A 21,635-nucleotide genomic window follows, 5' to 3' on the forward strand; every position below is an offset into this window, starting at 1 on the left:
AGGCACAACAGTTGGATATCGCTCAGCTGCAAAGCCACTCGAAGACTCCCAGCACGGTAGCGCAGGGGACTGCTCCCCTGCCGAGCAGATACTTGAGAGATCAAGCAACAACGGATCGATAGCTGACCCTGCCATCGTGAAAATGCTCAAAGACCTCACCAAAAGGATCGAATCAGGCGAGAAAATAATAGGAGCCAACGATAAAAAGGTCGAGACCTACAACTCTAGGGTCGACCAGATTCCGGGTGCACCCCTGGTCTTGAAGGGTGTGGATTCGAAAAAGTTCATACAAAGGTCATTCCCGAAGAAGCGGCCCGAAAACCCATTCCAAAAAAGTTCAGAATGCCGGAGCTCCCAAAGTACAACGGGACCTCAAACCCCAATGAACACATTACTGCCTACACTTGCGCGGTAAAAGGCAACGATATAAAAAACGATGAGATCTAGTCTGTATTGCTGAAAAAGTTCAGGAAAACACTCTCGAAGGGGGCCATGATGTGGTATCACAACTTGGCTCCAAACTCCATAGATCCATTCGCCATACTAGTAGACTCCTTTGTAAAGGCACATGCCGGTGCCATCAAAGTAGTGATAAGGAAGTCCGACGTTTCCAAAATTAAGCAAAGGGAGAACGAGATGCTGCGGGAATTCGTGTCTGACTTTCAAATAGAATGGATGGAGCTTCCGCCAGTCTCTGACGAATGGGCAGTGCAGGCTTTCACTCAAGGTCTGAACGAACGAAGCTCGGTGTCTTCAAAACAGTTGAAACAGAATTTGATCGAGTATCCATCTGTGACCTGGTCGGACGTCCACAACTGGCACCAGTCAAAAACCAGGGTCGAGGATGACCAGTTGGGAGGCCCCTCAGGCTCAGTATACCCAAGCAGGCTCCTGGCAAAGGAACTGAAACCAAACAAAGAAAGATATCAGTCGTATATCGAAGATAGGAGGAATGCCCCAAGGTGCAACCTACCTCGCAACGATCGAAGAATGGATCGAGGACAGGATCCTCAAGGACTCATCAATAGATCCAGACTTGATAGGAACGCAGGGCCAACGGGTGCACCTCATTTATCGGAATACAACTTCAACATCGATGTATCGGACATCGTGTTCGCCATTAGTAAAATCAGAGACACCAAGTGGCCCAGGCCTATACAATCGGATCCCTCACAAAGGAATCACAACTTAGTATGCAAGTTTCACAACACACACAGCCACAGGACCGAGGATTGCCACCAACTCCGAGAAGAGGTAGCCTGACTACTTAGCAAAGGGCATCTCCGGGAATTACTTAGCGATCGAGCCAAAAATCAGTTCCAGGAAAGAGAGACGACTAAGAAGAACGAGGCAAACGAGCCACAACATGTCATCCACATGATCATGGGAGGCGTCGATGCCCCGCAGGAACCCTTAATGAGAAGGACAAAAATATCCATCACCAGAGAAAAGCGAACCCCGGGATATATTCCCGAGGACGCCCTCACATTCAGCGAAGAGGACACCAAGACCTTGTCTCAACCTCACAATGATGAGCTAGTAATCTCTTTCCTTGTAAATTCTTTGCAATTAAAATGTGTACTCGTGGATCCAGGTAGCTCGGCCAACATTATCAGTTCAAGGGTGATAGAGCAGCTCGGACTTCTCGACCAAATCATTCCCTCCACTCGTGTACTCAACGGATTCAACATGGCAAGTGAAACAACGAAAGGAGAAATCATCCTCCCGGTCACCGTGGCTGGCACGACCTAAAACGCTAAATTCCATGTCATTGAAGGAAACATGAGGTATAACGCCTTATTCGGACGACCGTGGATACACTGCATGAGAGCGGTGCCTTCCACTCTTCACCAAATGATGAACTTCCCAACAAAGGACAGAATTAAAACCGTCTACGGGGAACAACATGTTGCGAGGAAATGTTCGTGGTGCACGACGTGGCACCGACGCTCGCACCTCCGCCCGCAAAAGAACTGAAAGGTAATCGAGCCACACCCTTGATCAAGCCTGATTAAACGAAATAAAGGAAATTATTGCACCCTCATATCGAGTGATTGGAACATATCAATTCTCAAAACATCGCCGGCGCATCTCACATTAAGGTATGGCCATCTCCCTTTTCATTTCGTATTTTAGACTAGCCTTTATGCAGGCGCCCAATCGATGCGATCAGAATGCTAATACAGCTCAAAGACCTTAAGGTTTTAAAGCATCCGTTGCACTATTTTCCTTCGACCGAGTTTTTATCTAGAAAAAAGGTTTTACCAGCAAGGTTTTTAACGAGGCAACATGTGCATGCTACCTAAGGAAAACTCAACAAATGTTCAAGGCTTCTTTTGCAATCAAACCCGAACATTAGGGGGCATTCCCCCCTCCCCCGGAAGCCACCCGCTCAGAAAAATCAAGAAACACTAAACGGGGTCCCTATAGGAAAGTAATGTACCGGGCCAAACAGTCAAACGAACCGTGTCCATATAGTCGGGCCCCCGATGGCGAATATATGTACACTTTTATCAAATAATCGAAGAACATCTTTTGTCAAGGCATCTCGCACTCCAAAAGAAACTCGGCACCTTCGCAAAAATAATTTCTCAGCCGGAAACGTCCTGAATACTTGGGGACTAGCGTCGACAATTCAACACTTAAACGACCTCCAGGTCAGGACCCCGAAATCGTAATCCCTCAGGCAAGGCAACGCGGAAATCGCTAAACATATCCAACTCCAAGAGCACCTCGAGTACTCGGGGACTGACATCAAAATCGCAAAAGAAAAGCGCACGACCTCAGGGTCGGGATCTCCAAACTCATAAGCCGTCAACGAGGCAGCACGAAAATCACGAAACATCTCCAAAAAAGTCCCGAATACTCGGGGACTGGCATTAGAATCTCAAAAGGAAAGCGCACGACCTCAGGGTCGGGATCTCCAAAATCGTAAGCCCCCAACGAGGCAATGTGAAGTTTACAAAAAAATAGCTCCCAAGTCAGGATATTCTCAACGACTCGGGGACTTCCATCAAAATGCCACCGCTAGCGACTCATCAAAACATGAGGCCATAAGACCCAGAGCGGGCAGACTTGGCCCCGTAAGACCTCTACGGCATGAAAAAATTGTAAGACCTCTATGGTATGAAAACACTGTAAGACCTCTACGGCATGAAAACACTGTAAGACCTTTACGGCATGAAAACACTGTAAGACCTCTATGGAATGAAAACACAGTCATGAAAAAACTGAAAGACCTCTACAACATGAAAATACTGTAACACCTCAAGCAAGGCATGAATCATACTTGTACCAAGTATCAACAAAACTGTGAGACCTTAAAAGGCATGAAACTTTTGTAAGACCTTACTACAGGCATAAACTCAATCCCGAAGTTTAGGCTATATGTCGTATTTGTAAGACTCCCAAAAGGGCATACCCTCGATATAGACACCTAAACTACTACACTCGGGATCAAACATGGCTCTGGCTAAACACAAATGACTACGGTCATTCGAATGTACCAGCCGAATTAACACAACTCGGGGACACCTGACCGTCGCTACAAAATCATAGGCCATTACTTCTAATCTACTTCGAAAAGAACCAGTTAAACAGGCTACCCTCGATAGGCAAAAGAGCTTCAACCATGTCAACTCCAAATCACAAGGCTTCGAGCTACTTAGCCTACGAGCTAAACCTTCCAAGGTGCTCGAACATCGCCGCAAATGACTTGAAATCGAGGTTCTTCCAGAACCAACGACGGGTCAGGCAAAATCATTTCAAAAAGTCCTTAATGAAAGGAAAACAAATCTTACATATGCTTAAGGGCAAAGCATAAGAGCCATGTCGCCAACCTAACAAGCCTCAGGGCCACACATTAAAAGGTCGCAATGACTAAAAGCATAAGAGCCACTGCCGCCAGCTTAAAATTTGAAAGCTTGAGGGTCAAAATGAGCTCGAGTCATAACCCGATTCGGAGATCGGACCCAAAATATCTAACTATACATGCCTAACGGCAAGTTGTAAGAGTCATTGTCGTCAGCCCATGCAAATACAGAACTTTGAGGGTCAATTATGCTCGAGTCGAAACCCGATTCGGAAACTAAACCCAAAATAGTTCAAATACAAATGCCCAAGGGCAAGGCGTAAGAGCCATTGTTGCCCACCCATGCAGACACAAAGCTTAAGGGTCGAATGAGCTCGAGTCGAAGCCCGACTCAGAGACTGAACCCAAAACAATTGAGCAAAAGCATAAGATCTCTAACGCCAGCTTACACTAAAGGACGCATCAACCGAGCGCGTAAGAGCCTACGAGCCTACCTAATGAGCCCCAGGGCCATATCATGAATCTAAGGATTCTAACCAACTCTGAAACCAGTCCGCCTGGTCAGAAGCAAAGCAGAAAGGGGTACAGAGGAAATAAAGCCTCAAGTTTTCTTTCATACACATGCAAGAGATACAACCTCCAACTACAAACATGCTTTGGAAATATCACGTATATATGACAAAGTCTATGCCCTCCCCATGGGGGCTACAGCCTGCCAGTTTTATCCTTACTTTCCTCGGCATCGAGCAAAAGCATTCGAGCATCACGCTTATCCGCCTTTTTCTAGTGCCAGCTCCTCCAGAAGGGAGAAACCCCTATCAAGGGTCTCCTCGAGGATCTTTCTTCAAGACTTACAACGAGAATATTCTTCAATCCTCCCTTTATGACCGAGGATCCTTTTCAGCTCGGCTTGAGCATTGGCAGCATCCTTTGAATAGATCGCCATCTCCTAGTCAGCCTTGGTCTGGTCTATTGCGGCCTCTGCTCGGGCATCAATGACCTCAGCTCCGACCTTTTAAAGCTCGGATTCGAGCTCTTCAAATATTTCTTCTTGAGCCAAAGCACTATCGCGAGCTAGGCGAAGTTAAACTTCAAAAGCAGGAACTTTTGCTCGAGCTTTCAACTCGTCACGCTCACACCTGGCCCGGCAAACTGCACCTCCAAGGCATTCCAGGGCCTCCGTCTTTTCCTACAATTGAAATAAACTAAGTGTCAGCCCCAGGGGCCAGAAAGCGAAATGTACATTCATCCGGGACAGAAAAATGCCTGCTCCTTCAGGTGGTTTTCGCAGTTTAAGTTTCGGTTCGCCTCACACTACAAAATGCACCAACTCGACCTCTTTTTCATCACAAAGGAGCCTCATGGGTCTCCCCTCATCCAGGGCTTTCCATAGCCTGGCTACACAACAAAGTATCCCGGACTCGAGCTTGTCGGATGCCTGCAAAAGAAAACTCAGTAGGGAAAGGAAGGCCCAAACTGGAAAAACTCGTGCCGAAACTCACCGCAAAGTGAAGCCCCTGGGCTTCCTCGAAGGTCGAGTGCACACCCACAAATCCGGTCCCTTCGGCCCTGAAAGAGACTACTCCGTTTGAAGCACGGTCACCTGGCGTATGCAATTTTGGGACTCTAGTATCTCCTGAAATACCGTCAACGGAAAAGGAAGGTGATAGCAGGAAAGGAATAGCACAACACTCGCCATGATATCTCGCTTCCCACCTGCCTCAGGACAAATCTTGCCACTCGCGTTCCTCACAGATCGAGTGGGTCGCCAATCCTAAGGCCCAGTCCGGTAGATCATGAACGTCACCCGGTGCCCATAAAACCACTGCAGAGGAAGAGAAGAAGGCACGATTACGAAACCAGATTTCATCGTAAATAGAACTAATAAAGCACGAGATGCACCGCTTACGAGTATAGCTTCATTCCTCGGTAAATGGCATGATCCCCTCGGGTATAATGTCAGTCGTCCAGACCCTGAAGTAGCAGTCATGACTATGGCGGGGCTAGCAAACTAGAGCAGGAACCTGCACAAACACTTTGGTGCTATGGTAACGAAGGACTCGATGCCAAAACAGAAGGATATCTATCTAAAATAGGGGGATCTCCCAATAATCGGGAGCAACCCCATATATGTATAGAGAAACAGCAACGGCCTACCAACCCACGTTAGGCCCCAGGAGGCCAATGACTTCAATAGGAGTCCCGAGGTGGTTACCCAACCTCGAGGACCTCCATCTAAGAGAATTTAGGCCTCAAAAGGAGAACAACATCGTCTCCAGTTCCGAGATGGCATTCTACTTCGAAGGTCCCTCTCAAGAAGAAAAGTAAGCATTTAGAGCCCCATCCATGAGGGCTCGACCTCAGGACATCGCCTAAATACGGGTAACCCCTCCTCAGGAACCTACCTACAATGCCTTAACAGGTTACCCCCACCAAGCTCAAAGTAAATCTCTAGGTGCCTGAAGCTGACCTTCACTCAGAGACCATTCTAAAAAATTTCGAGGTCCGATGCGCTATTCCCATGTAACTCGAGGGCCTCGATGGCCCGAGTCTATCGGACCAATTCAGGCTTGGTCCAAGGAACAACGGTGGGCTCGGGGAGGAGCCAAGATTATCAATTAAAGATCGGAAAGAATACTCACACCCAAGTTCGATATTGACGACCATCGATAGAGGCATACATTCAGAATCCCCGCATATACACAAGAATATGACAAATATCGAAGGCAAAAGTCAAGAAAAATTCTTTGTATTCACGAAATATTCCATTACAAAATCCCACAAGGGGTCCTTACATATGATTATAAAATCCCACGAGGGGTCCTTACATGGGAACAAAGAAGCAGAGGAGTGTATATATAATAAAAGCCTAAGAACCTAGCCTATTCTCAAAGGTGCATCCTCAACAGCAGCATTTTCGATATCGTCTCCTCAAGCACACATCCTCAAAGACAATATCTTCCAAGCACAATCCCCTTGGGAGTCTTATCTCGATTCTCCAGAATGGCATCTTCAAAAGGAGAGACGACGAAGGGGAAAATGATGGAGAAGAGCAAAGTGACGCGGAAAAGGTAGGAAGGAATGAAGAAGTGGCTGGGTGAAAAATTTGGCTAGTACGGATTTCGCTAGGCTATTGCTGTAAAGCCACTTCTTGAGACATTGCCCTGGCATGGGAGGCCACAGTTAGTAAACAGTGCCGCCACACCCCAAGGAATCCAAAAGGGTGTAATCCACCAAGCCATGGGAGGATGAGCAGCGATATATAATTCGAGCCCCCTCTTGAGCAGCAGTGCATAATCCAAATATTTCCTCGGGTTGGAGGAAACTAGTCCTCTACTTCATCATCTCGAGCCGACGGAGATAACAACAACATCAACAACAACAATAACATAAAAATAAGATAATCTCGCTCGACCAGAGAAGGTCCGAAAGATAGGCCGTTGCATGCCCGATATCGCCATAAAATCTTAAGGCAATGGGCCCCAAACATGGTGAATGACAAAAAATAAAGATATCAAGAAAGGAGGAGTGGACGGGTATGGAAAAATACTTAGGTAAAAGGTTAATCCCAGGAGACCCCCACTTATAGAAAGAGGGGTAACGTAACCGACGGCGCTATTATCGCCTTCGAAAAACGTAACAGCAAGCGCATTCAATGCGTCCATGGGAGCTGAATCGATGGCGGCGTTATGGCTTTGAAGAATGAGACACCGCAACGTGTTGAACGGTCCTGGAAAAAGGAGACGACGAAAAGTTTCAGTAATCATGGAAGTTTGCGTCATCAACACGACGTCATTACGGGAAACCCGCAGAGTGGGATGTCAAAATCATTTCTTGTCGCTTCTTTCTAAGAAACGTGGGGACTATCTGTATACGGTGAAATTGGGGGAACCAATTTCTCGCTAATAAGGCATTTCAGGAGAGCACCCCGGAGGCTCGAGATCGCGGACCGAGTACCCTCCCTCGAGATCTATCGGCACCCGGCCTGGGGAAAATACTGATCGAGACACCAACGGGCACAGGAAGTTTCTGAAGAATGTGGTCGGGGCCGGTTAGGTCTATCAGGCTAGTCTAAAGCTAGTCTGGGCCAGCATCATGAAGCTAGTCAGTTGTCCCATCCCGTTTTCTTTATCATTAATGTATCTTGTACTATGTTGGGATTTTCCCTCCTATATAAGGGGGATCCTTGGAACTTTGTAAACCATGTTGCTCCAACTATTCTACACGAAATATACAAGAACTCTCTCTTTTCTCTCTAGCATATTCTCCCGACACTATTGCTATTGCTTACTACTTTCATACTTATTCTTCATTTACTGTTTGTTATTGGCCATAAATAGCCTCCTTTAATTATATTATAACTGTTAGCCCCTTCCAATTATACCCAATAGCTTGATCCCGAGCTCAGGCATCGACCTCGAGGCCCCTCATCGGTCAGTTCGAGGTCAGAATAGCTAACCCTTCTGTTCGATTATAATTCCATTTTAGCTCGCATTTTATCTTTTATCTCCACATATCTAGCATCAACTACTTTAACAACTAGCATAAAAATAGATCACGTATTTTTAGAGTCCCATCAACAAATTTAATTGTTATTACCATTTTCACGGTAAACAGTGTATGTGTGTGTGTGTGTTTGTTAAGGATATGCATTTCATATACTATAAGCCTGAAGTTTTTTCTCGCTGAAGTCATTGCGTAATTTTTTAAAATGCAACCAAACATGTAAGCTTGCGCAATAAAAATGAGTGGTTTGTACTTTAGCAGTATATAAAAAAGTCCAAGAGCTTATTTTTTTATTCCTATGAAAGAAATCACATTTCAAATATATAATACAATAATGAAAGTCTAAATTCAGACCAAGGTTTATTGAACATTGGAGTATTTTTCAGCGCGTTTCTTGGAATATGGATAAGGTGCTAGAGAAGACAAGCAAGTTGTTCTGTTATGCCCAACTTGTTTACATCGACTGTATTTGGTAGACTTCAATGGTACTGATTCAGTCGCATGGATATGCCTCTTCTTTTGTCTTCTTCCTTGTAAAATCTCTACATCAGGAGGTTTTGTGATCTCAGATTCTACATTTTGTGGAATATCCCATGATTTTTGGTCTCCCACGGTAGTCACATGTCCTTCATATGTTTTGAACCATGTTTTCTTTGAATACCATTTTGAGCAGTAATCAGATTTTTGCAAATATCTCTTATTAATAGCAGCAATTGCATGTGGACAGGGCAATTCATCAAGTTGGAATTCCAAGCAGTCACAAGTTTTCTTCTTTAAGTCCACAATGAATTCGATTCCTTCACTATTTATTCTAAACAATATTGAATCAAGGTTGAACACCTAAGAAGGAATAAAAAATTAAGATAAACTATATTAGTGTATTGTTGCTTCAAAAAGAAAAAGTATGAAGTTTTTTTAATGTAACCAGTAAATCACTACAACAGATATAAAAAGATGAAGTGATTATGCATTATTTAATTACTTCAGAGAAAACACAGTGAAGTAAATCCTGAAGTTAATAAATATACTCACAAACATTTTGCAAGCCAAGTCTATCTTCTTAGTCATCTCTTCTTCTGCCCATATTGATACTTTATGAAAAGTTTCATTTTCTTTTTTTCTCCGTTTATAAAACCGCTCTCCCAACTTTTCTTGGATGAAATCTAACATTCTTAAAATAGGCATCTCTCTCGCTTTTAGTAACACAGAATTCATTGATTCTACCATGTTTGTTGTCAGCATATCAAAACGTTGTTGTGGGAACCACGATCGAGCCCATCTCTCTGGAGGCTCTTCCATTATGTAATTATATGTTTCTTGTCAACACTTTTGAGTTGGGACATTAACTTATTAAAATCTTCACGTTTGTATGACCTTGTAGCACTTTGAAAAAGATTTATTACCGTGGCTTTTGCATGTCTTTTCTTTAAATATTTCTCAAAGTGATAGAGGCAGATACCATGGTGAGCTTCAAGATAAACTTTTCTAATCCCATTTGCGATCGATTAGTTTCTATCTGACAAGAAAACCAGTTAGCGACGGACTTGAATTGTTTTTCTCATTTCCCCGAAGAACCAAATGTATGCCTTATTGTTTTCTGAATCTGCTACACCAAAAGATAGAGGAAAGATTTGATTGTTTGCATCCTTTGATACAGCAACAAATAGAACACTACGGTATTTTGACTTTAAAAACATTGCATCTACTATAATAATGGGTCTACAGTAGGACCAACCAACTATTGATGCCGCAGGAGCAAAGAACATGTAAGCAAATCTGTACAGTGAAACACCAACAAAAAACAAATCATAAGGTATGATGTTTTTCAAATAGGAACATTTGAAACTTCAGGCTGATGGTTAGTATTGTTTTGCTTACCTATTCTGCTCATCTCTTTTTATGCTTGTGTATGTTCATGGGTTTATGCACCATCATGTGTAGGTATGAAGGAAGAATCTAGTAGTTCTCTTCCGGTGTTCCCCTTATTCAAGCAATAGCTTTTTGAATAGCGCGTCATGCCTTGTGATAACCAATGTCAATTCCAAATTTCTTTGTCATTTCATTTTCTACAAACGCCAGTGTAACCTCTATCTTTTTGTCTCGAACATGTTCTATAATGTTTTCACTTATAAATTTGATGTAGCATGCTTCTAATATGATTTTCTTGCATCAACCGAGCATTAATGGTTTATATGATATTTTATCACCCTGAAAAGTGTGGAATTTTTATTCTGGTAGCACGTACATTCCAACCACATTTCAGCTCGTATCTCTTTGAACATGATCTAATAGCAGTGAATTCAACTTTCTGGTTTATCTCCAAGCTGCAAAAAAATTTAGTCATATTTTCTTTGTTCTCAAAAATTGATACTACTCTTATTTTCTCGGGCAACGCATCGTGCCTAAGTATTTTACATGGTGGAGATTCTTTCAGCTTTCTCCTCACTCTTTTTCTTGATTTCTGAGAAGCACTAGAATTTTCAGCAATTTCTTCAATTCTATCTGATGTTATCGATATAAATTCCATGTTTACTTCATCTTCATTGTTGCTTATCATTGCAGAAGATAACAAAAAACTTTGTTGGATTGTGTGTTGGTTGTCAATTTGCATTATTAGTTGTCCTTCTTCTTTTTGGTCATCGACAAACTGGTATGAATTTATTGGAGGAACGGGTAATTATTGCAGCGTTATATATTCTGAATCAGTTGTAATGTTAGAAGGTTATTGCTCGTTGTCTACTTCCATTATTGGATGTCCTAGTTTTATGTTGATAATTAGCAAATGGTTCTAAATCTATTGTATATGCAAGAGATTGTTTGAATGCTGCAGATTCTGAATGTTGTATTTTTTCGACGACGAAATTGCAATTCTTGTAGGCTGAATCAGTTGTAAGCAAATGTATACAGGTACTGAGTTTTTCATCTGAAATTACAAGCATTCCTTTACTTGTATTTAGTTTGATATCAAACCATACCTTTAGTGAATATCTGCTTGAATCAATATTTGTAACTTCACTAATTTTCTTCAGGAAAGTATTGAATGATACTTGATTATTAAGCAGAACAAATTTTGTATCATGATCCAAGTATTTGAAATCAAGAGTCCACCTCCCATTGAAAGTAATAACAACACAAATCAAACTCATCCTGCAGAAGCATGTTTAGTGCCAAGTATTAGGAAAGTGAACAGAAGAATTTAATTATGAAGTTCATAAAAAATATAAGCACATTGAAGCTGAAGTTGAGAAAATGTACTAGAACATTTGAGCTTGTTTATAATGAAGTTTTCGAAGTTTTCAAAGAATCATAATAAAATTACCACTCCAACTCGTTTTCCTGAAGTTTTCAAAAATGAACTAAACAACTTCAGCATTTTATGTCGAAGTTTTTATGCAATATGTAATTTAAATTTATGTTTTATTTTTATCCAGTGCAGGAGGGAAACTTCAGTTCATTTCCTAGAAGTTTTTAAATATGAACTAAACAACTTCAGCATCCCATGCTGAAGTTTTTGTGCAATATATAATTTTAATTTATGTTTTATTTTTACCCAGTGCAGGAGGAAAACTTCAACTCGTTTTCCTGAAGTTTTTAAAAAAGAACTAAAAAACTTCGGCATCTTATGCTGAAGTTTTTGAAAAAGCTTTACGACAAAACTATTGAATCCAGAATAAAAACTTTAGCTTATTTAGCCCTGAAGTTTTTATATATGAACTAAATAGCTTCAGCTTGATTACACTACAAGACAAATAATTCGGCATTTTTAGTGTTAAGTTTTACCAAATTATGTAAAAACTCAACGTGTTTAGCAAATAAACCAAAAACTTCAGCATATTATGCAGTGGAAAACTTTAGTATATTTGAATTTGTCAGATTAGAATGTTAGAATTTAGCGTGAAACAGATATAGAATGCAAATTCATTCGTCAGTGAAATCTATCAGTAAAAAGTTCATGTTTCATCCGTCAAACAACTTCATGCAAGTGTGAATTACGAAAATAATTATAGAAACATATATCATAAAATCAATTAGTTTCAAAAACTATGTTGAATTCTAAAGATGAATTGCAATACATACAATGTATTTTGTAATTTTGAATTTTGGAATTTGAATCTGGTTCAAATTTCTGGTTTGCGAGAGGCGATCTAAGGAGAGACGGAGTGATGGAGGAAAACCCTAAATTGATTTATGCGTGATGCATCTTTTATATGTTTTGTCAGGTATATAATGGTCATATTATTACGGATTTTTTGTTAGCTGGCTACCAAATCAATAGTTTTTAAAAATAGGGTACAGGTTAAAAGGTGGCATGAATATAGGGTATGGCTCCAAATCGGCCGATGGTACTGGGGGAGGAGTTCCCAAGTTGACATTTGTCGAAATGCCCCAAGGAGCAGCAAAGTTTGTGGTCGAACAGTCAACAAGAGCCGTAGTCGAGGTGTCAGTGAGGGTCGAGGCCGAGGTCGAGTACCGTTGATAGAGTTGTAACGGGTAATTTTCAAGATATGATACTAAAGAAAATATTCTAGTGGATACTTTCTGAACTTGTACTATTAGATTTTCTTAGGAACATGTCTCATAAAAATAGAAAAAGAGACAATGATAAGGGACATATGATATTCATTAAAGAGAATCGTATCTCATCTACTAAGATACAAACATCAACTTTTCGCTGAGATCCTTGCCTACAATTTTCTCCTAGATCCGAGAATAACTCAAATATTCAAGGATCCGTCTATTGTCAGAAGAAACATCTCCTTATTCCGCCCTTTCTTGGGTGACACACTTATTTTATTTACTTAAATGTCATTTATTGTTGTTCATTGTTATTAAATGCTACATCGTTATTTTTGATTTGTGAAATATTCATTATATACTGCTGCCACTATCTGACTGTACTTGCATAATATTTATTGCTTCCTTAAAAATAACATCTAGGGATATTATTGTTAGCTGAAATTAACCCATATATATATATATAAATTTAATTATTTGAACCAAGATCTATATTTTTTGATCAAATACATCGACTAAATACATACAAGGATTTCAGTTCCTTAATCCCCAAGAATTGCCTTAGCTATGAAAAACATGATTATTAAAATATAAACAAAGTACTATTTGATATCACAACTCTTTGAGCAAATAAATGTTAAACCAATTAATAACAAATTAATGAGTGAATCTTAGTTGAGCTTAATAAATTCCAGACCAAATAGAACGAGATTCTTGTATAATGAGAAGAATTTAGGAGTATTAATTAGTGAGTTCGATATACTAAGATTGGCAGAATACGTAATATCAAACGTGCAATGAATGTAAGAAATGACAAATGACAATAATATGAAGGAACTATCACCCAATGATTGTGTGATTGGGTGCCCTTTCCCTCTGACGACGTAAAAGGATATGCAGTTGATATGAACGTGGAATCTTTGAGATTTATGGATGAAGGTTGAATAACATATACTTGAATAAAATGAATAAAACATCTCTTTCGAATATTCTTTTCTTGACTTTACAATGTGTTTCTCAGTTCTCAAAAAGGCAGCTCCCTTCTTTGTTCATTGTCTCCTCCTATTTATAAGAGATATTCCCCAAAAACCCCTAAAAAGTACAACACATGGAATATCCAAAGGAATATTCTTCATGTCGCTCTCTAAGTTCAAGTTACCATTATTATTTCATTTCAGTTGCCCGCTTTCGATCGTCAGCCTTTATCACAATGACCGTCGGTCGCTGTTTTGTAGTCGACCCCATCCTATGTCTTGCTTATCTGTTACCGTGGTTGTCAAATTTGGACCTATACAACAACCAAATTAATATGCTTAAACAAACTAATTTCATGAACATATCATTAATCATTTCAGTCATACTTACCTATTGAACATTTGCCGGAGCAGGTAAAATAAATTACTACTTATGATGGATAAACTAACCTACTTTAGTTTTCTTTAATATCTCTGAGATCTCGTTAGAAATACCAAAGAAAATAGTTGGGACTAGAAATCGGAACTTAAATGTTATTTTGGACTCAAAAGCAAGAAACGCTATTTTATTTCAGACCTTAATTTGGCTAAATTATCAAACCTAATTCGGAAACATTTAATGCAAAAAATTAAAGGAACTAATATCTATTCATATTCTTATTTTCATATAAAAAGTGGTAACGTTTCCATATTTAGGTGTACCTGTTCAATTGTTAGCTTTCGCAGTTTGCACCAATAACTTTCAAATATTTCTCTTGGTCACCGCTAACTACCAGGTTAAGTCATCCCCAAACTTATCTAAAGGCAGGGGCGGATGCAATGTCTTACTAGCGGGTTCAAGTGAACTCATAACTTTTGATGCGGAGTAAAAATTTATATTTAAAAATTTATTAAAATTGTAACAATAGTAAATAGGAACCCATAACTTTAAAAATATAATGGGTTCAATGGGCCAATGTTCAAAATTGAGCTTTTTTTCTTTCTTTCTTTCTATTGCTATGTGTATCTATGTGTGTATAATAAAATGACATTAAATTTCAAGTTCCATAAATTCTAAACACTAATGTCTTATAGAGAAACAAAAGTCGAACTTAAAACCACTAATTGGACGGAAACTTGAACAAATTCGACAATTGCCAGTTATTGTCATCCATAAATATCTAACTGTAGAAGCATATATAGATGATGGAGTAGGATAAGGGTATGTTATGAGACCAAAATTGGAAGACTGACCATTGATTTTACTTGTATCTTTGCGGATAAAATGAAAATGAGTTGTGCCAAATCTTGCATTTTGTTTTGTTTTTTTCACTATAGTTCATATTATTAACCTCAAGGCTAAAATTGCCAAAACTTAAAAGATGAAAAAGGAATGATTATGACAAGAACAGAAACAAAAATGAACGAAAGGAATAATTACTAGTACTATTGTTCCTCTATAAAATTCTTTTCATATACTGAAATATCAAAAATTCAGATGCGATGCCATTTGGTTAATTCAAAACCAATGCTATAACTTTCGGCAATAAAAGAACATATTGAAAAGACCACCAAGCCAAAAGGACGTTTTTGTTCTTATTCGTTCTTTTGTTGGTTTATTTTCCTATTTCTTTCTTTTTCCTACATCACAAGGATTAAGAAAAATATAAATCACCCTTATATGGAGCGCTACCTCCTTTAATGTGCCTTATACGACACAAATTTAAATTAGTCGGAGTTTAACATAAGTTATCAAAAAACCAAAAAAGAATATTATGTACCGTTAGGATTTTGCCTTAAATTTTTAACCTATTAAGATTCTTTTTCTTGAAAGAAGGGGATAAAACTCCTAAAAAGAATAAATCTCTTTCATATGCCTTATCATTTTCTTGGAGAAATTTTGTAGTTCTATATATTGACTTTTAGAGATTCTTGTTTAGGATTTTATATTTTTATACTAGTTTTTATATGTAGGTCAATTGTCCAAATTTTATTATAATGTCTTATTCTTTAATATATTTTTTTTCTTGTCCCGATTTATTGTCCACCAACTTTGTATTATTAACTTCCGCATACACCATATTATTTCGATCCCAACACATCAAATCAACCTTTTGGAACCTTATTGTTTAGTCGAAAGGAACGTGAAGCATAAGAGTGATTTCAGAAAATCTTTATGCCAAGTCCACATGCAAAAAAAAGTTTCACAGCATGTAATGAATATCAGTATTTATTTCCATGAAAACTCCACCATCATCATTATATCTTAGAATATAAGGATTCATTATTCCCAATCAAATAAAAAATTCACCATCGCATCCAATCCCCAGAAGGATTGGCGTAATCCCAAATGAATAAGCCTTATTCCCATACCCTCCACAAACCCCAAATCTAACTTTTGGGATTTGGAATCCACTCAGCTTCTCTATTATGTCTAGTAAACAAGAATCCACCACTCTCCAAGATAAAATATATTAACTCATGTTGTTGGGAACTTAAAGAAAGAATAAGCATACCTAAGGGTAGAATAAGCATATTGCATCCAATCATGTGGTCTAATGATGAACGAAGAAAGTGCAAACATGGGAGATTAGAGTTTATCGCAACAAAGATAAAAAAATACTAAATAATTTCTTTCCATCTCACTAAGCATCGTGGACAAACTGATAGGAGGTACCTGATACCATGTGAGAATCATGGAGGTGCAACAAGCTAAGCTAGACGCCACTATTTTACATGAGCGCCACTATTTTACATGAGGTGGGCGCAAACTAGCCTAGGCATTACTGTTATAAATAAAAAGGACAGAATACACGTGTCAGGCAAAGGAATATGGAATTCTGATTCCAATTCCAATGAACAAGCATGTTACATCAAAAACTAATCAGATAGCCTTCTTATCTTACCTTTACACAGCACCTTTTAGCACTAACATTATTCCAAGCCACAACATCAGAATTCAGAATGACTCATTTGCACATCATATTTCTTTTCCCACCCCAAAAAAGGGTGGACCAAAAAATCAAAACATTTTATCAACATTCATCTGAAATAACTTCATGAAAATATAGATTTGTCACAAAAATGAAAATTGCTTTTAGTACACTGAAATATCCTTCTAATTAAAGAAATCAAGGTAAAAAATTTCTTTAGTAAGTCTACATTCAGTAATGTTGGAGAAAATCACCTAAACCCAATTTTATATTACCTGCTTTAAATAATAAATGCAAATTATAAAAGTTAATTTTCTTCAAAAGTATGGAACTTCTTTCACTGCTGGCTTAGCTTCATCTCTGCTTACAGTTGCCTTGCTCCCAAGCCAACATGAAGTGAATACAAGAACAAAAACCAGTTGATATTTACCAAAACCTAATGCTTTGAGGCGTCAAGGATCGGTAAATGGAAAATGGAGGATGTTATTACTGAGGTACTAGCTGATCAAGCTTCATTTGCTCCATCCATGCGCCCAGTTGATCAAATTGTCCATTCTGGGAACTCGATGTTGAGGCTTCTCTGATATCTGCACCAGGATTTGTAAGGCCTGATACACGAGATGCAGATTCGTCCTTAACTTCCTGTGGTGATTCTTTGACAAGAGATTGAACCCATGATAGATCAGGCTCCTCTCCACTGTTGGCAAGTTCAAATGATGATGATCTCCTTAGCCTACCAAACTCCTCAGTATTGACAGCCCAGTCTGGCTTTCCCATAGCTGTACCCCAGTTCGACCAAGAGTCTGCTGGAGAGCCAACAATGGCAGAGGCACTGGAGCCAAGATCGCGTGAGCTGAGACTCCTAAATTGCTGCTGCTTGTCACTCTGAGCAAGTATTGAGGCACGGGAACTCATTGGTGAGATTGGTTCCATCCCTCGGGGAGACATATTCCGCATTGGCGGAACTCCAAAAGAGCCCTGCAATAGAGGACTTTCAACAGTTTTTGGTGAAAACCTTGTATTAATTGGAGATAATGTCGCCTGCTGCTGCTGGAATTGATTGAAACCTATAGATTTGTGGGTAGGGGAAAAAACAGCTTGAGGTAAAGAGTGATCGGAATATCTAGGAGATGAGCTCTCAGCGGAAAATGAATCCTCGAGATTAGAAGGGGTTAAGGTCCTAGGACGAACTGAATGGCTAAAAGAATTAGCATTCATGCTGGAGTGGGATAGGCAAGACAATTCATACAGTAGCTGCTTTTGTTGCACATCAAAATCTGACAACATAGTCAAATCTTCGGCAGGGATGTCTCTTGCATTGAGTGATGATCGCAAGCGGCTGGACTGAAGATTGCTGCCAGGAAGATGCAACGCTGGTACATTTTGTTGGGGCCAACCAATGTTCGAAATACCATTAGCCGAGGGAGACATTGGAGGAGTGAAAGGTGATGGGGGCATAACAGACACTGAGGAAGGAGAGCCTGGTATGAGGCCCATGGCAGCGGCGAAATCCAAGGCATTGGCAGCAGAAGTATTTGATCGAGGTGAAGGAACAGCAGAACCAGCAGAGACATACAGTGGCCTGAGTTCCTCCTGCGTGTGGGCAAAGAAACAAACTCTTCTATCGCAGTTTGTACCATCTTTGCAAAGCCGAGTTCGATATTGAGCAGGATGCAGCCAACACTCAAAAACCCCGTGAGCATATTCACACATATCCCCTCGTCGACAAGCTCCCTTGCGAAACTCAGGGCAAGGTACACAGCTGTAGTGATACTTTCTTGGATCTCTTCTTCGAGCGTTTTCACCTGGATGGACAAATGGACATTCAGTCCAATCATGGGAGTATGCACGAGAGCAAGGCTTGATCTTAAATGAGAACATCCTGAATTCATCTGTGGAGTAGATACTGTTTTTTATGTCAGGCATGGAGGGATCAATAGGGTATTCTTTCTTCTCTGAAGTAAAAGGCACAGGGAGATCACTAGATTTTGCACTCCTCGGGGAAGAAGTTGTGTCTGAAGCAGAAGATGGTGATCTATTTCCAGGAGAAGGCGAAAGTGGTGGAGAATTTGAGCTTGAAGTGGCCATAGACACCCTTAGGTTGCAGTCTTCGGTAGCATCAGTCTTGAGCAGATTTTCTAGGCAAGATGTCATGGTGTGAAACTTGGGAGAAATAACTATAACATCAAGAGGGCGATGGCCATTGGTATTTTTTATGTTTGGGTCAGCACCAGCTTCTACAAGAAGTTTGACGGCATCAACAGCATTCAAAGATCCACCGGAGGCAGCAAAATGAAGGGCAGTGCTATTATCACGGCCACAAGAATGATTTACATCAACTCCAGGTAGAGAAAGAATCAGTTTTAAAACATCAACACTACCATACATAGCAGCAACCATCAAAGGAGTTCTATGCTCAAGAACCATTTGCTTTGAGCCCTTTTGGCGCCCATACCACAGTCCAACCTCATGAATACCAGATATATCACGCTCCATCCAACTTTTAAATGCCTCTATATCGTTGTTGGCTGCAAATTCAAGCAAGCTAGCAAAAGTATCTTCAGTTTCAACAGTCAGATGATTCATGTTCATGTTTGTAGTACAACAAATACCAAAGCTGATGGTGTAACAAGATAACAATCTCTTTTCTAACAGCTACAGTCAAGAGTGTATACTCTCATCTCATAATCCAACTGAAAGAGAAGAAAATCTCGAATTAGTATCAGAACACAACAAATAAGGCAAAATTTATCACTGCAAAATCTACAGCAGCTCAGAGAAGAAGTCAATCTTCTGTGACAAATGATAAGAACTCATATTCAATGGCACGTTCGCAGGTTCAGAAAGCAGTTGATTACAAATTAGATCATTTGGACAAACCGAGAATACTCTTTATCACTAAAACACAACTCACCACAATGAGAAGACGAGCCTTGAAACCTATCTTCTGACTCTTAAAGAAAAAGAAAAGGCACATATCAAAGAGACTGATGGGAACAAATACTAATATTCTCAACCAAGACGGAAAAATAGGGGGGAAAAAAGAAGAAGAGAAAGACTCTGTCTTGACTAGGAATAAATTCACATACTTCTACTTTTGTAGATTTAAATTCTCATTTTTATTAAAAATAGAAGGACAGATTCTACTATTTCAGACCTTTCAAACATTAGAACAAGATGCTTGGAAAAAAAAAAGATTACAGTTGAAGGAAATAAATTGAGTCAACAACAAAGACTTGTGCAGTGAGAAACAGGAAGAATGGCCAAGAAAAGAATCTCCCAAAGATTAACAAAATCTTTCCAACTAAAAACTGGGATAAAAAGAAAAAGGTAAAAAATTGTAGACCATCGACCAAAACCATTGTCCAAACTCCAAAAACCCATCACACACCCATTTATTCACACACCCATTTATTCATCCCTTTCTATAATTAACAATATTAACATAAATTTCATATCTAGTAGCTTTGGCACAAGAAGTGCATAAACATTGACAGTGATATATTAAACACATGGGAAATTAAATTTGGAGGCATTTCTCACCAAAATTTGAGGTAATAAGAGCAAAGTGTATCCCTAGCAGCAGATCCCTACACTTTCATGTTCATCACTACATATATATGGGCTATGTATATATAGAAAGAGAAAGTGGGTAAGAATTGATTTTTAGAGATCTAGAGAGAGAAAGTTGTGAGAACTCAAGAAGTGGAGAGCTGCTGCTGCTGCTACTACTTCTTCCTCTTTTTTCTTCGCCATTTCCTATGCTCTCTCTCTCTTTCCCTTGCTTGCTTTTTCTCTCTTTTATTCGGTCATTATTACTATTATTAGAGGGCTTAGTAGTAATTATACGAATAGCAATACTCTATTAAGATTAATGCGCTCTCTTTGTGTGTGTCGCTTTATCTTTTGGGTTGAAATGAACGCCTGTCCAATGAAACCATCTTGCTATATAGTAAGCACATTTGCCCCATACAATGAATAAAATAATATGGTCTCAAAGCAAAATAAAATTTACTACTCTTTCTGAGCAAGTGATTAAGTTGTCTTTTTATTTTGATTCAAAATAAGTATTCATTTATATAATTAAAAATAATTATTTTTCTAAAATTATCCTTATGTACATATCCCTAAAAAGTCTTTTAGTCCTCACATTAAATTATGCTGCAATATTTAATTAAGAGTAATTTAGTCACACTAACTATTTTTATCTAGAATTTAATATTTTTTAATAGGTATATCCAAGGCAAAATTGGTCACTTATTATGGACAGAAGAGAGTATAGTTCAACGGGTCATTTGGTATGATGAATAAGTAAAAATAATCCTGGAATAATAATTTAGTACCTCATTATTCATTGTTTGATTATTAGTCCTTGAATAAGTTATTTTATGATTAGTATCGGATAACTTATACATGCTAGAGGTCCCAAGATAAGTTATCACAAGATAAAGCAGTAAAATTGATAATCTTGAGATTAATACACTATACTAAACTGTCACGATCCAAAACCCACTATAAGTTGTAATGGCGCTCAACGTCACTGTTAGGCAAGTCAACGACGAACCATCTCAATAATTATTCATTTTATTACTTTAGAAATCATAAATTTTATTAAATAAAGAATTTAATGCATTTAAAATCATGGATACATACAATATTAATAAAATATAAAATAAAAATGTGTCAATAGTAGTGCAAAACTATAACATCTATAAACCTATTCCAAAATTCAGTGTTACAAGTGCATGAACATCTACTAGGAAGTATCCTAATAATATTAATACATCTGTCTGAAATATAAAATAGATAGGATAACATAAATAAACATGATGAAGACTCCGTGTACTGCAGATCGTAACATGAGATGCAGCTTACCTTAAAGTCCCCTCAATAGTTGCGTCCTTGCGCCCAAATGAC

At 39.1% G+C, this 21,635-nt stretch overlaps 2 protein-coding genes across 2 annotated transcripts; both read right to left on the reverse strand.

Annotated features, from left to right (window-relative positions):
* Nucleotides 1-8,677: 8,677 nt before the first annotated feature.
* On the reverse strand, nt 8,678-9,616 carry LOC138883308 (uncharacterized). Its single transcript, XM_070163989.1, has 2 exons — nt 9,350-9,616; nt 8,678-9,157 (listed from the first exon to the last, which is right to left on the reverse strand). Exons 1-2 carry the CDS (start codon nt 9,614-9,616, stop codon nt 8,678-8,680), a joined length of 747 nt encoding a protein of 248 aa, XP_070020090.1.
* Nucleotides 9,617-16,841: 7,225 nt separating this feature from the next.
* LOC104230786 (zinc finger CCCH domain-containing protein 30-like) lies at nt 16,842-20,493 on the reverse strand. The gene is made up of 2 exons (XM_009783663.2): nt 20,262-20,493; nt 16,842-19,411 (listed from the first exon to the last, which is right to left on the reverse strand). The coding sequence occupies exon 2, from the start codon at nt 19,308-19,310 to the stop codon at nt 17,205-17,207; it is 2,106 nt and encodes a 701-aa protein (XP_009781965.1). The 5' UTR covers nt 19,311-19,411; nt 20,262-20,493; the 3' UTR covers nt 16,842-17,204.
* Nucleotides 20,494-21,635: the final 1,142 nt, after the last annotated feature.

Source organism: Nicotiana sylvestris, chromosome 12, assembly GCF_000393655.2.
Source record: "Nicotiana sylvestris chromosome 12, ASM39365v2, whole genome shotgun sequence".
Taxonomy (NCBI): Eukaryota; Viridiplantae; Streptophyta; class Magnoliopsida; order Solanales; family Solanaceae; genus Nicotiana; species Nicotiana sylvestris.

Coding starts and splice junctions, on each gene's coding strand:
- LOC104230786 (XM_009783663.2), bottom strand. CDS start 19,310: ATGAACATGAATCATCTGACTGTTGAAACTGAAGATACTTTTGCTAGC.
- LOC138883308 (XM_070163989.1), bottom strand. CDS start 9,616: ATGGAAGAGCCTCCAGAGAGATGGGCTCGATCGTGGTTCCCACAACAA. Junction 9,158..9,349: donor ACTTGGCTTGCAAAATGTTT/GTGAGTATATTT, acceptor ATTCCTTCTTAG/GTGTTCAACCTTGATTCAAT.